This window comes from Argentina silus, assembly GCF_951799395.1.
Source record: "Argentina silus genome assembly, chromosome: 15".
NCBI lineage: Eukaryota > Metazoa > Chordata > Actinopteri > Argentiniformes > Argentinidae > Argentina > Argentina silus.
Window position 1 is genome coordinate 15753393 of NC_139669.1, and position 15743 is coordinate 15769135.

General features: G+C 43.4%; 2 protein-coding genes across 2 annotated transcripts in view; both read right to left on the reverse strand.

Annotated features, from left to right (window-relative positions):
- Window positions 1-1199: 1199 nt before the first annotated feature.
- Window positions 1200-5548, reverse strand: LOC310815673 (HLA class II histocompatibility antigen gamma chain-like). The gene is made up of 9 exons (XM_083685552.1): window positions 5330-5548; window positions 4077-4246; window positions 3542-3633; window positions 3234-3290; window positions 2893-2976; window positions 2484-2556; window positions 2138-2341; window positions 1963-2016; window positions 1200-1814 (listed from the first exon to the last, which is right to left on the reverse strand). The coding sequence occupies exons 1-9, from the start codon at window positions 5401-5403 to the stop codon at window positions 1807-1809; spliced, it is 816 nt and encodes a 271-aa protein (XP_083541678.1). The 5' UTR covers window positions 5404-5548; the 3' UTR covers window positions 1200-1806.
- A 1681-nt stretch (window positions 5549-7229) lies between these two features.
- Window positions 7230-15743, reverse strand: part of ndst1b (N-deacetylase/N-sulfotransferase (heparan glucosaminyl) 1b) — a 35331-nt gene continuing 26817 nt past the window's right edge. Inside the window, exons 5-15 of the mRNA XM_083685823.1 lie at window positions 15569-15723; window positions 15105-15290; window positions 12640-12768; window positions 12267-12449; window positions 11756-11852; window positions 11118-11241; window positions 10792-10966; window positions 10409-10579; window positions 10058-10167; window positions 9721-9823; window positions 7230-9572 (exon numbers count right to left, since the gene is read on the reverse strand). Of these exons, the coding sequence (XP_083541949.1) occupies window positions 9453-9572; window positions 9721-9823; window positions 10058-10167; window positions 10409-10579; window positions 10792-10966; window positions 11118-11241; window positions 11756-11852; window positions 12267-12449; window positions 12640-12768; window positions 15105-15290; window positions 15569-15723 (1553 nt within the window). The 3' untranslated portion in view covers window positions 7230-9452. The remainder of the gene's footprint in view (window positions 9573-9720; window positions 9824-10057; window positions 10168-10408; window positions 10580-10791; window positions 10967-11117; window positions 11242-11755; window positions 11853-12266; window positions 12450-12639; window positions 12769-15104; window positions 15291-15568; window positions 15724-15743) is intronic.

Sequence of the window (15743 nt, forward strand, 5' to 3'; positions counted from 1 at the left end):
TCTATTGGCCTATGGAGTGCTGCCCTCTACTGGTGGACTGTGAGAAGTCTCAGTGTCCACATTGTGCAATCAAACATGGACTTTTATTATACACTTTTATTATACACCGACCACTTTATTAGGAACACCTGTACACCTTCTCATGGTGGAGGTGGTGGAATGGTGTGGGGAATATTTTCTTGGCACACTATGGGCTTGTTAATACCAATCAATCATCACTTGAATTTGAGTATTGTTGCTGACCATGTGCATCCCTTCATGGCCACAATATACCCATCTTTTAATGTCTACTTCCAGCATGATAATGCACCATGTCACAAAGCAAAAGTCGTCTCAAACTGGTTTCATGAACATGACAATGAGTTCAGTGTTCTTCAGTGGCCTTCCCAGTCACCGGATCTGAATCCAATAGAACACCTTTGGGATGTGGTAGAACAGGAGATTCACAGCTTGAAAGTGCACCTGAAAAATCTGCAGGAATTGCGTGATGCAATCATGTCATCATGGACCAGAATCTCAAAGGAATGTTTCCAACATCTTGTGGAATCAATGCCACGAAGAATTGAGGCTGTTTTGAGAGCAAAGGGAGGCCCTACCCAGTATTAGTATAGTGTTCCTAATAAAGTGTTCTGTGAGTGTATGTCCAGGACCTGTTTTAAACAAGTTATCCCATAACATCACTTTACATTCAAGTTGATTTGATTAGATTCACATGACAGAGGGATATTTTACCACGGAATTGCATGATGCATACATAGATTAAAAGGCTTAAACAGTAATAAACAAAAAATAATATAGTAATAATATACAGTTTATGGAGAGCGTTCAAGAGTTTTGTCATGTAGGGGACAGCGGATCGTCTGTGGCGTTCAGCTCTGGCACTGACCAGTGAGCAGCGTATTTCCCTGCCTGGGGTTGAGTTTGTAGGTTGTGGTACTGTAGCAGGTGTCTGATTTCAGACTGGAGGAGGGGTTGGGCAAAATGGAGGCAGAGCTGTGTTCTTGAGAGTAGTTACATTTTTCCTTCTCCATCCCTCAGCTGTTTGCCAAAACATGTGGCAGGGTGACCGCTGGCTTTGTTGTTGTTTGAATCCCAGATTGCTTCTGGGATATGTTAGCATTGCAAATAAAGGCATTTTGTCACTTTATGTATGCTGGTTGGTTCTATATATAATCCGACACAAGTCAGAAGAAAGCACATTTTAGTAGGAAATAGCATGCTTTATTAGGCCCTTCTAGTTCACATTTCTTTAGAAAAATCCACTTCCTCATATCCACATCGATACAGTACATTCATAAAGCATGCTTCAGAGACATGGTTATACAGGTATTAAACCTAACATCTATGTTAGAATCTCTAAAATCAGAAGCTTATCAACTAGGTCAAGCTACATGGTAGAGCCACAGTAATTAGGAGGACTAGCGTAGAGGAGTAGGGGTCAAAGTTGACAGGAGCAGGGTCAAAGGGAAAGGATTTGGGGATAGGAAAAGTAAAATGCAACTTATGCTTAATGTTTGTATCTGATTAATGAAATAGCGAAGGCACTATGGAAAAAGGCGGTTAATAATGTTAAAACATTACCATTACTGCAACATACTACTGTTGTAAGACAGAGAGAATCACCAATAAATCAAAACATAATTGTATCAACCAGCATTCCAATCAGATCAATATCTATATCTATATATATGATGCCAGAAATGAAGTTAGATAAACCATGAAGTAAGCCCTGTGCTTATAAAACATTTTTTTTGTCTCCGAGTCACATGGTGAAGAAGTCCATCAGGTGCTCTGGTTGAGGATATTTTACTTATCTGGAAAACAAACAAAACAGATGATCGACCATGTGTACTAAACCATGTCCCTTATGTACTATAGTACAGTACAAGGGGCAAGTGTTTTAGATCAATGTCATCAAAGACTTGTATTTGTCTGTCTGTCAGGCCGTTCGTCTCAACTCACCATCCTCGAAGGACTGCAGTTGCAAAGTCCTGGGGAGAGCCATCATGGGACGGGCTGTGTGGAAACAAAGGGACTGTGAGACACAAAAATCACCACACCACTATCTGCAATACAACTCCATCACACGTGTGATGTTCTGTTGTTCTTCTCGAGGGGGAGCTGGGTGGCTGCCTACCTCTGTCACAGTCGGGTTTGCGGTGGCGGACGCTGGTGTTCGGGATGATGTTGCCATCCTTGTCCACGCACCAGCAGAAGCCTGTGCTGTGCCAGCACTGAACGGGCAGGTAGTTCCCCTGCTCGTCACACTGGGGCTTGTAGGCGCCCAGCTTCCTGGATTCGGCAGTCGCCTCCATGTTACACTTGGTCTGGAGCTCGGTGGCTGAGGACCAGAGAGAGAAAAGTGAGAGCGGGGTGTCTTTCAGACCGTGGGTTCAAATAGTGTTTGAAATCAATTCAAATGCTCTGCTGTTGTTCCACTGAGTTAGTCTGGCAGAGTGCAGCCAATTGATAGCTGAACCTACCTGGCTGAGGTGTGGGGGGCTTCTCCTGGGCCATCTGGAAGATCAGCCAGTGACGTATCCAGGTCTCAAAGTCCTGAGGAACACGTTTCATACGTTTCAATGTTTTGAAGTTTATTGCCATACTGTATATGCTTGGATACACCATAATGCAGTTATAACACTATAATACAGTTATAATAATACAATAAAACAGTAACATCACAATGTTATATATGAATGTTAAAGAAATGCTCTGGACTAACTGACATTAAGGTTTAGGTTGAGTGTCTTATAGTGCCTTAAGTGACAGTTGCCTTCTCTTTTACTATGACCAGGCGCATTCATAGGTGTCCATGACATGTGACCTACTGTGTAAACCACACTTTACATTGTCTGGCCTTCAGAGGGCCCTTTGTTTGTGTAGCCTCACCTTCCACATGGTCTCATCCATGTCTTGCTTCAGGCTCTGCAGGTTGTCCAGGAAGGTCTGATTGAACTGGGGCAGGACGGCATTCTGTTGAAAACACAGTCCACCATTCAACCCAAATACAACACCAGCAAATCATACTGCAATCCTAGTAACCCTAATTCATCCACACAATACATACTGTTAAATAAGAACCAATGTTTTTTTTTTTTTTTTTTTTTTAAATGTATATGATTTGATTGAATGGTTGACACGTGACCTCACTTGTTTTTACTTTTTCACTTTCAAAGAGGTGACGATAATGAAAAGAAAGGGATGAAATGTTTCAGGTCTATGACACGTACCTGCAGGAGATCCTTCACTTGCTTCTCCAGGCTGACAGTGGCAGTGTTCTCCAGTTTCTAAAAAGGAAAACAAAGAGAAAGTCAACTATCATGAATGTGCTGAATCATCCAAAATGTGTAGAAATCTTTTTTCCTATCTTTCTCTTTCAAAAGCGTGAGCATAGGGAGAACAGCTATGCTCTGGCTCTGTCAAGCGGAGCAGGGACCGGATTTGAACAGCTTGTTGCTGCCATCTAGTGTTGGTTTAGTTTTGCTCAGCTCCTTGACGCCTCTAGGAAACAGGAAATAGGAAACAGGTGAGTTCTTACCGTCAGGGGAGTGGTCTTCTTAATGCCCGTGTCTGTGAAGTCCATCAGCAGGGGCATGGAGTGCATGGGCATTTGCATCTGAACGGGGGCCGCTGATAGGGCAGGAGGGAGTTTAGACCAATCAGTCAATTGAACAGCTCACCTTCATATTAAGCAAAGATGGCCTCTTCCAAACACACAGGAGGAAGAGCATTATCATAGATCAGCAGGTGTAACATAAAGTCAGTAAGATTTCCGATGAGTCTGATGATAAGCAATGTGTGATGGAAACACAGTAGAATGCGTTTGATTCCCTGTATTTTACAGAGGAATAAAGCGGGCTCTTACTTCCCCCTTATCTAAATTCCATCGTCTGAAATCCCCCCTCCCGGTCCTGTCCCCTCTGTATCTCTTCCTCAATTAGAACTTTGTCTCATTTCCCTCTCCTCGAGGTCACACCTCTAAGTCCTTAGGCCTCTCCTCCCAATCCACCTCAAGTTCCCTCTCTCATCCTCTCTGCCTCCCTCCCCTCCCTCCCCTCCCTTCCTCTGCCTACCTTGGGGTCTGCTGCGCAGCTGCTTGCGCATGCTGTCAGCGCTCTTCTCCAGGGTGTGAATCTGGGTCCTCTGGCCGAAGACAAAGTAGGCTGTGAGGGCCTGGCCAGCCAAGAGCAGACAAGCCAGCACGGTGAGGCCTGCCACCTTGAATGCACGACTGTTTGACCCCCTATGGGAGGGACAAAGAGGGAGAGAATATTAGGACGGAGAGATAGAAGTGTTGGTAGTTGGTCTTGGTACTTGTGCCCTCAAACCATATTGCTGTTTTTTAAAAGCTTATGGGGGGCGTACTGATTTGTTATGCAGAGCACAACATCAGGAAATCCCCCCTGACTCAAAGCCGTTCCTTGGGCCAGGAAACCCATTTAAAGGTAGAGTTGAGTTTTTTTATCCACACAAAGTTACATTTATTTCCCCATTGAAATTAAACAATGATAAAAAAAAAAACTACAGTATATTCAAAGCTATTTTCTCTGTTCCTCATTCTGAGCCAATCAGGTGTGAGTCATCACCGGTTGCCAGGCAGAGGCTTTCACTGAGTGTCAAGGCGAAAGTAAAGAGAAGGTGGATATCATAAGTTAACTCCAAACTCAGTAATGATAACAAAATGATCCAATCCGACAACTTGATAATGTCTTGCATAAATTAAATAAGATATTATGACATTTCCAAAATAATAATAATAATACTACAAATAATAATGCATTTATTTTGTACAGCGCTTTTCTCAGTACTTGAAGACACTACATTCCATGGAGAGAACACGAACAGACAGATAAATAAAAAGTAAAGCAAAAGCACAGTCAGTAAAAACAACAATAAAAATAGTAAGTTTAAAAATATGTGTTTTGACTAATCGTTTGAAGGAGGAGAGCTTGCTGGATTCTTTGATGTAGTTTGGAATAATGTTTCAAAGAGTAGGGGCTGAATGTGTGCATTCTTTCAACAAGGATGTGAATTCAAAATATGATCATACCTTATGCTTACCATGTTGCACACTTGGATTTAATATCGCATTTATAGGGGAACAAGATATTGCACCTGTTATTGCAGCATTCTACCCTTTTCTTGATGTCATAGATGTATCATAACACAATCATTTAGTTTACTAGACCTCACAGAAAAGTACTGTGTTGTTGGTAGAAAGCAATTAGATAAAGGATTAATTGAATAAATTAATTGCATGATCAATAGAAAGGAAATTGATGCCAAAAGTGTATTAATTTTTTCCTTAGCGGGAGGTCCCTCTCACCTTCTCGGGGCCCTCTGGGGCAAAATAGCCTCCTCACTGCCGGTGCGCAACAGCGCGTCGTCCTGGTGTTCCATTCTCTCCTGTCGGTTCTTCTCAAATCCGCGATGGAAACTAAACTGGGTTAGACGGACGCAGATATTTAACCGCCTCGTGAATGAGGAATGATTAAATTCAGAGAAAGCTTTGAGATGCAATGAAGTAAGAGCTGGAAAGTCCCGAGTCTAGAATGTGAGACAGGGGGGCAGGCTTTAATAGAGGATTTTGATCAACGCTTTCATTGGTCAACCTGAACCATCATCACTTGTTGATAGAGGCAGACAAATTTGAAGGGATGAAGAGGCAGACACAGTTCCAGGAAAAATGACACAAACCTTGAATATATTACTGAATACTTGGAGAAACACACACATAAATATAGGTTAATACAAATAATGATTCAATTGTAATGTATTATGAGCCTCTTCATATTTCACTCATCATAAATCCAGGAATGCAATCCAAAGGTTAAACATTATACACAAGTGTATACTAGACATAAATCATGATCATGATCATAAAAAAAGAGGCTATAATTCATAAGGTATGAAAATATTTATCACCTGCTATTTTGATAAGGAAATAAGACATAAAACACCAAAAAGTAAAAGAGTATGGGAAAGAACGATGAAAGGAATTCAAGGGAAATAATGAATGCAAATAATTATGCTTTGTCTTTAGTCCTTATTGACAACAATAACAGGGACAGACTTTTACATAAATGTATACTGTACCCTTTGAGTAATATGTCATTCTCTCATCATGAGATTAGATTAGATAAGCTTCTAAGGGATTTATTATGTTTTCTATTATGTTATTGTGTGTGTTCATTTGAAATATAGGCTAGGTCATAAGAAAAGTTATTGGACATACAACCTTAAAGTAGATCTTTAAAAAAAAAAACTCTTAAAGAATTGACTTCTTAACACAACAACATTGTCTCTAAGGAAAGACTTTCCTTAGAGACAACGTTGTAGTCTTAAGTCAAATTCTCATTGGACGCTTTTATGGCTGCTGTTTCCTTCCCTAAACCAATCAGTCATTCCAGAGAAACAGCAGAACCGGATTCCCTTCATTATACAGAGAAAGTTGGGGGTTTTCCTATAAGGCCTAAAGAAAATAAAACGTATAAAACAACATGCAACCCACAGACGACTCTCCTCTTACTGACACCAGGGTCAGATAGGACATGACATTTTTTCTGTGGGGTGCTTAGTGGTGCAGCACACTAATGCGCTTACCATGTAATCGCAAGGTTCCTGGTTCGATTCTGACCCTCGACCCATTTTGCATGTCATCCCTCCTCTCTCTCCCATCCTTCCTGTCGATCTCTACTGTCTCTATCCCAATGAAGCAGAAATGCCCTAAAAACATATTTTATAAAACTTGAGAGATTAGATTCCGGGTACCCAGATTTATAATTTTCTCATGTGGATGTGTTATACAGTAGATAGGATCAGTCTGTATTGTTGTTGATACCGGTAGAGGCTGGTGGAGGCAGAAATCGGAGAACAGGTTCATTGTAATGCATGGAATAGAATGAGGAATGTTATCAAACATGTGTTTGCATTACAATGAGCCCGTCCTCCGATTTCGACCTCCGCTGGTTGATACTTAATACACAAGCTACAAACTGAAACCAAAACACATACTGTGTACTTAGTCCGATATATTTTAATGTGTCTTTGACTATAGAAGTGTGTCTACTACCGAGACACACTGACTAAACTAATCTGCTTCTCCTTTCGAAATGACTGTGGACATCTATGAAAACAACACTTCCCTATCAAACACACAGATGCAGAGATTAGGCGGAGGGGAGCAAAATAACACTTGACAACCAGAGAAAAATACAGTGGTGTTTTATTTGCAAATTAAAAAGCACCGACAATATTAGTTACACTGTAAAAATTATTGACAACAGTTACAAGTCTTTATCATACAGTCCAGGAGATTAGTACCATCATTGCTGTTATTATGCGTTATCATTTCAATAATACTTTTATAGAAAGAAATCAAGTACCTCTGTACAACAGTTGGCAGTGTGAGGATATGGGAAGGACAGAGGGACCTATTATTGACATTTACTGTAGGATCGAGCAGATCTGTTGAGGCTGTAGCCGATGACACTTTAATGACTGTAGAACAGTATCAACATGTCAATACTAGAAACTCACACCAGTGAAAACTATACCACTCACTGTGAGAGAGGGGGGGGGGGCTAACAGTGTCACCTCAACTACATTCAATAACTTACTACCAAGCATTACCTAATGTACATTACAGAGTCAAGAAAGAAAGAAGAGAAACAGCATGTGCATTGTTATTACATCTGAACACCATACAAAACTATTGCAATAAGAGCAGCTTTTGTTATCTATGCTTGTTGTCTAGTTGCAGTGGTAATACCATGACCGACAGCTGTGTCTACACTGAACCTAAGATGTCATACTGTAAGTGAAACTTGCATCTTCACGATTCTCCCTGATGCAACTCAGAAATACTAGGATCCACTTTGTAAGACAAATGAAATGAAAGAGGCCCATAATATACACAGCTTTTTAAAAATCAACATTCTCCATAAAATAAGGACTATAACCGGATCATTTTTGTTCTGGTCTCTTCATTTGCGTCACAGAACTGAAACACCCTTGGACCATGAGTGCATTTAAACTTAGCTTATGTTCGACTTCACAAACTGTAGTATCCGTTGAATGGGTGTGCTTTCAGACATAGCATTGGTTGAGAACCTGTAAGTAGCTGTAGTGTGAGTTGCAGACTGCTGTTGAGAGATAGGCCTACCACCTTAAATATTGTGCTTTCAACTTGTGCTGACACTTGCTACACTGTGTATTATCAGACAGCCTGCTTGGCATTCTGTTTCTGCTTTAGTCAACCCCATTTGGACAACGACAAAAACAAGGATGGCTAAAGCAGAAATGGTCATCATGCAGGCTATATTTCTGACCCCATGAGTGAAAGTGATACCGAGCTAACATGTTTGTCTTGTACATTCTACCGTAATGTGTCACCCGCTGCATTGTAGAAAAAGTTAAAAACAAACAAACAAAAACAGGGTGTAATAAAAACAATTTAAAAAAAAAAGAAAAGAAAAGAAAAGAAAGAAAGAAAAAGAAATCTAAATCTTAAAAAAATAAGAACCCTCCAAAGTTCATGTAATATCGTGTTGAAGATTCGGTCCTGGCACTTGTAAATGCATTAACTAGTGTCTATAAAGGCCAAGTGAATAGGGCTACATCACGTAGCCTGAATCAATACGCAAGATATCCCCCATTGCTTTCATGTAGAAACCACAAGAAATTTAAACTGCCATTCATTTAGTTCATAAGTACTAGTTGATCTCTGTTCTTTCTTTAATATGATCTGCCTTGTTTACTGCAATCTACTTCATGAATTCATCATACAACCTCAAGCAGTGGCAGTTGGTTGTGTGTTTCAGTAGGTGAGATGATTGGTGATATAAGCTACAATGCTCAGTCAAACCGTTTCAAAGACTGTATCACTCTTCCTCTTCTTCCTCTTCTACCTCCAAAGAAAGGTCTGAGTTCATGTGAGGAAGTCAAGGGTTGACTTCACATAGGCCTACTTGGTATCCATTTTATGGGTGCGGTGGGAAGATGAGGCTTGACCTCGCCCTCTTCTCCATCCCATTCAGTCTGTTCCTGTACTTAGCCCCCATAACCACCCCCGCCATGGTACAGGTCCTTTGGGAGGCCTAATGTTCCTGGACCATACCATTTAAGGGAAAAGGCGTTTCAGGGGGGAGGTACAGCATGGAGAAAGGGGAGTGCAGCTCAGGCTGCAAGCCAACACCGACTCACTGACCCCTCTTGAGTTACCATCCTTCCTCTCACTCCCGCTCTGTCTGTACTGACCAGTCAGGGCTTGGCCGTTGGACCTCGTGTCCATATCTCCACATTGAAGGGCGATCTGAATGCTTCCCCTTCCAAACACAGTATCCGCCCCCGAGAATCCTCTATGGAGTTCAAACCATACTCGGCCATTTTCTCTTAGGGGGGTTGAGCGGTGGTACAGTCCGCTGAGCTGTGCCCCCCCTATGGTTCTGCTACCTGGTATGGACCAGTTCCTCTCGGAGCCAGCTGGGCAGAGGCTGACCCATCCTGTACAACAACTTCGACAGCTCAATGTTATGGTCCCTGTAGTGCTCTCTGAGGACCGACAGGGACTGAGAGAGAAAAGGGAGAGAGAAAGTAATCATCAAAAACCAGGATTCAAACCATGTTATATTATATACCAGATACACATAGAAGAAGTAGAGTTACAAACATGGATTTATTAAACATCAGAGAGGAGCTCCAACTGACTCTTCTCACCTCTGGGTCCATGTCAGGGTAGCGGCGACCTTTGCTCTTCCCCAGACACTTGGTCTTCCCTCCATCCAGCAGCTGGCACCAGAAACCCTTCTTGGGGTCAAACCTGGAACCGTTCAGAAAAGTTCAGAAATCTACATCTGGGAGAAGTTACCTGGTTCTAAACAGAAGTTACAATGGCCTCCCCTGACCCGGCAGGACACAGTAGGCATGTTACAAATCATCGCGGCTAAAATGGAACGTGCTACTTCTGGTATCACTTTTGGCAGGTACTGCATGTTTTTTTTTATAGACATCAGTGGTTAGCCGCTGTGTTGCCACGGTGACACTGAACACTCACGCTAGGATCTTGTGGTAGTTGACTGTGTTCACCAGGCCCAGAAACTTCTGGATCTTGTCCATGACTGAGGCCGGCTCAGTCTTGAGCATCTGTCCATCCAGAACCAGCAACTAGGAGGGACACAGAGACAGTTACTCGTGGACTAGCTGCACAGGACCTTCGTTGGTAACAACAACAACGGTTGGCAAGAGCTTCCAGTGATGAGACCTATTTCTTTATTTTTGGTGTTATAAAAATGAAAGGCATGCTCAAAAACATGTTAGGACACAACCCAACAGCATGCGCGCACACACACACACACATATAGCTTCACCCCCCCCCCCCCCCCCCCCCACATCCACCCACACCCACCTGGCTGGAATGGTAGTGTTTAAGCCAGCGCTCCAGGTGGGTGGCGTACCAGCCCGGTACCAGGCATCGGTTCTGGAGGACCCGCAGTTTGATTGGTGCGTCGTGGGTAGCCGTGATGACGTCATGGAAGGAGTACTTCAGGGCCACAGGGTCCTCGTGGGCCCGTTGGTGCTGGGAGGAGAAGCAGAAGGACAGACGTGGTGTGAGAATGCTGTCCTGAGAGAGGATACTGGGTATACTGGGACAGCCGTGTGTTTGTGCCAGCGTTACCTACCAGGAGTAGTCATTACACAGTAATAAGAGTATATTACATGGTAATAACGAGAGCACGACCTTGTGATACTACTTATGATATACAGAGGTTATAAGCAGTTAGAACCGACCTGGTACCAGGAGTATGCACGGTCGGCGGGGCTGATGAGGATGGTGACGATCTTGGCTTTGGGCAGGAGGGCTGCTGCCCGCTGGGCTGCCACCTCCGAGTCAAAGTAGTTGGCACTCTTCTCAAAGTAGTAGTCCGAACTCGTGTTGGAGGGCAAGGGGAAGTACTCCATATACCTGTGTTTTTCAAAAATAATAATACTTTTTTTTGTATTGTAATATACAGGAGTAAAGAAACAAAAACATGACTTGCATAGTAAAATCAAAAAAGGTGAACAAAGGGGAAATCAACGTTGTGAGTAGACTGTTTTCTGCGTAATGTTCATACCAGTCGATGCCTCTGTGGTAGTTGTGTCCATTAAAGAACTGGATCTCCTCAAAGGTCTCCTTGCTGGGGTAGTTACTGGTCAGGTCAGGGTGCATGCCCAGGAACAGATAAAGGGCTGTCGTGCCTGGGGAAGGGGGAAGGAGAGGGAAAGAGATGGAGAGGGGAGGAGGGCGGGGTGGGGTGGAGGGAAAGAGTAAGAAATAAGAGAGAGGAGAGGGTGGGTTGCAGGGGAGGGGAGGGGAGGGGAGGATATTGGGCATTGACAGGTCAACTTCCAAGCACCTCACTACAGGCTTAACAATGGCTTGTGTAATAAATCAATCAAGTCATAAGAGCCAATCCATTTCACTGCTTCCAGTTTCCTTTGTGCAGGAGAGTGTGAATGGGCCATCTGTGAGCCACGAGGCTGTTCCTGTTAGTCTAATCTGTACTGAAAGGCTGTTAAATGTCACTTCCTCTGTAGAGTTGAAGTCTAACTTTCCCCTCCAAACTCTGATGATGGTCATGAATAATGCAGAAGCGAAATCAAATCAGAGGTGAAGTGAAATGAAGCTAAAGTGATGTCAAGCATTCATATTACGTTTAGAAGCATTGTTCTCAGTGGCCAGTAGGGGGTGCTGTCGTGCTATCTTTCTCACCTGTCTTCTGAGGCCCGATGACTAGCAGCTTGGGGAAGCGGTCACACGTTTTCTCCTTCGACCAGATGTCCTTGTGCCTTTTGTCCTCACAGGGATCCTGTAGGTGCAGTTAATGAAACTCGTTATCTAATGTCCATTTCTTTCATGAATCCTGAGCACTTTCAAGACAAGCAATAGGGGGACTATATATAAAAAATGTTTTCATTTCTAAATGGCGAAACCAATATGTACACAAATACATCAAATAAAAGCTGAGAATCTCTACTTTAACCTCATAATAATTGTTTGATTTCAAATCAAAACATCTGGAGTATAGAGCCAAAATAAAAACAAAAAATGCTTCACTACCAAAAAAAGCTTTACTTACACAGGGCACTGTACATAGTTATAATTCCAGTGAATAGAACAACATTTAGATGAACATTCAACACAAACACACTACTACTTGGTAACAGATTACGTGTTTGACTAGTGAGGGTCAAAGTTCAGCTTCTCTCTTTCAGACACCCACCTGCCAGAGAGGGTCTCTCTCGGAGGGGAAGAGGCTGAAGTACTTCTGGGCAAGCTGGATGGGCGGCAGGGTCTGGAGCCGCAGGTTAGTCCACGTCTTGAGGAACTTCACCAGGCTCTTGAAGGTGTACAGCCCCAGCCGATCGTTCCCATAGTTAGAGAGGTGAGTCATGAATATGCTGATCTGGAGTAGGAGAGAGTGGGGGAGGAGAAGAAGGAGAAGGGGGGAGGGGGGAAGGAGAAGGAGAAAGAGAGAGGTGAGGACTGAGCAGAAGAACAGAATGGAACATATGGTGTGTGTGTGTGTGTGTGTGTGTGTGTTCGTGTTTGTGTGGTGTGTGTGTATATGGTGCTTTGCCTTTCGGCTAACTCACAGGGTTTAGTAGGACAGTTTGGAACAGTTCTCCACCGTTGATGAGCTTGTCCAGCTCATTGGGACTGACGGGGTACTCCTTGTAGAAGATGGTATGTGTGAAGAGACCACACGTCTGCCTTGGCAAAACCTACACACACACAGACATCAGTCCCAGTAGTCTATTCAAAGCAAATCTGTCAAAACCTCAGGCAATAAACACTTTTACTTTCAATAATCTTCGTATTATTATACTTCTCATTACTAAGTGAAAGCAAACCTCTTATGCACTTCGAGTCTATATGGAAATTCATGTAAATACACATACAGTTGGAGTGTCTAGGGTTCTGAATATCAAATTATCTGAGAGAGAGAGGGACTGCTACTCAAGGACAGGAGAGAGAGAGAGAGAGAGAGAGAGAGACAGACAGACAGACAGACAGACAGAGGCAGGCTGTAAAAACAGGAGAGGACAGAAAGGAACAGGACTGGGGTTTCATTTGAAACATTGTCAGCGGTTTCGTTTCATATTCGTATTGTTAAGTTTCAAGTGTATTTACTTTTAAAGTGCATTTTCACCAAGATCTCAACACACTACACATCGTATAAAAACCACATTAACAAAACACATAACATCAATAAAATCATACAGGTACGGGGGAGTTGCTACGGGCAACCATATGCAGCTCTAAAAATAAGAAAAAAAAGCTTTGTGGAGTACCCTTGAGACTGTGTGTATTTAGTGTTTTGTTGTTGTTGTTGTTGTTGTTGTTGTTGTTGTTGTGGAAGCCCAGGTATATCAGTGATGTTTTCAGAATAAGTGTTGGAGGGCCAGAGCTTTTAGCAACCTGATCCTTGACTGCTGTAGAGGAATCCTCAAGGACTGGCCGTGAAGAATAATGAGACATGCCATCCCAAGGCCACTGTTGCCACGGTGATATAAATAAAAACCAACCTGCCGTTCTACATCTCAGGGGAGGGGAGGATGGAGGGAAGAGGGAGGGAGGGATGAATGAAGTGATGGTGAGAGGGAGGTGTATACATGGGGGTGGGGGAGCAGGATAATTAGCAATGAGCATGGGTAAAGATGGAAGGGGGAGAGAGGGGGAGAAAGAAGGAAAGAGGCAGAAAAAGCAGGGGAGAGGACGAGGAGGAGCCAAAGCAATCTTGTCTGGTCCCTTCACACCTGCAAACACTGGAGATGTAGGGGCTATGGTAAGGTGCTGGGGGTCGTTTCTGACACAGGAAAAGGAAAGCGAGGGGAGAGAGGGGCAAGGTAGATGCTAAATGGGATTCTTGGGACAACCCTACCCTTAACCCTAACCCTCATCTAACCCTAAACTTAACCCCTACCGTACACTGTTTTAAATGCACTTTTATGCAGATGATACAGCACTTTATTCTGCAGCCTCCTCTGTGGATGGAGCTTTGTCTAACCTATAGACCGCTTTTAACGCCATTCAATGCTCACTTGTGGACCTTTAGTTCGTACTAAATGCAGCAAAAAGTAAGTATAAGCTTTTCTGTAGAACTCAGAAGTCTAAGGCCATGGATTCAAAGATCTGCATCTCAGATGGCAAATTGAGAGAGTCCCCTCAAGTATCTTGGTATCTGGATTGATAAGCTGTCGTTTAAAACGCATATAGATTAATTAACAAAAGCTGAGAGTTAAACTAGCCTTTTTCTATAGCAACATCACGTCATGCTTTTCACTTGACAGTAGAAAGAAAATTGTACAATCAATGTTCCTATCAGTCCTCGACTATGGGGACATCATTTATATGCATGCAACCTCCTCCACTTTGAAAGAGTTAATTTCAGTCTATCATTCTGCACTTAGTTTTTTTTATAGGTGATTTATTATACCATTTTATTACAAGTTTCACACTCATCACAGTCTTTTATAATCAGGCAGTGGGGTGGCCATCCCTAACCGCTAGATAGAAGGACCCAACACTGGCTCTTGTATGTATATAAAGGAATTCTCCATAAACTCCCATACTATCTTACATCCCTCATCACCTGGAGACCGAGCACTTATCAGACACGGTCTCAAGATTGGTTAGTCCTCAAGGTCTCATGTGTCTCCTCTGAGCTGGGGAGAACTGCCTTTAGTCATTGTGCTCCTCGGGCATGGAATGACCTGCAGGATACACTAAGACTTGCTGCTTTAGTATCATTGAGACATTTTAGGAACTTTATTAAGGATTCCTCGGTGGAGGAGTCCTCTTATAATTGATTGTTGTCTGTAAAAAAATGTTATTGCTTGTATAAACTGTCCTTTTAATATCTTGATGTAAATCATCGTGATGTGTATATATATTTTGTAATCAGGGCAACCTGAAAAAGAGACCTTGGTCTCAAAAGGGACTCCCCTGAATAAATAAAGGACAAATACAAATCTCAACCTTGCAACATACACACTTTTGCGTAGAGGCGAAACAGGGGGCGATAGAGAGTGGGGGGCAGCAGGACTGGAGGACTCACGCTGATGCCGCTGTGGGTGAAGCCTCGTCTGAAGCGGGCAGGTTTGAGGTGGGGGTACTCCTCCGTGCTGGTCACCCTGATCCCCCACACCTTCTTCCAAGCGTCGTACAGCTGCAGGTGGACAGGGTAGACCCCAGAGTGGTGGGGGGCCACTGCATAGCCCATGTTAGTGGGGATACCATGCTCCTGGAGAGGGAAGGAGGGGGTGGTGGGGGAAAAGATATGGAGGGAACGAGGGGTGCGAGGGAGAGAGGGAGATGGAGATCAAGTGGTTACTCAACATTCACAGAGATCCACACGGTAGCAAGTCATATAACATTAGCTGCATCATGCTGTCACCCTGTTAGCACAACACTGCTAACCAAACATGGCTAAGAAGCTCAACATGGCTAACTGTCACACTGCCAGACCGATATCGCTAGCTAGCTCAACACAGCTCCAGCCCCCCCAACCCCGGGGCTTACCATGGCAAACCTCTTGTTGAGCAGCATCTGTTCGGCCAGCACCGATTGGTTGTGGAAGAGGTGAGGCTGCATGTGGCTCCACATGTGAGGGAACCACCAGAACTCCTTCACGTAGGAGAGGAGCAGGTCATCGCCCAGGTCCTCCTCATCTGAGCCTGGAGAGGCATAACATTTT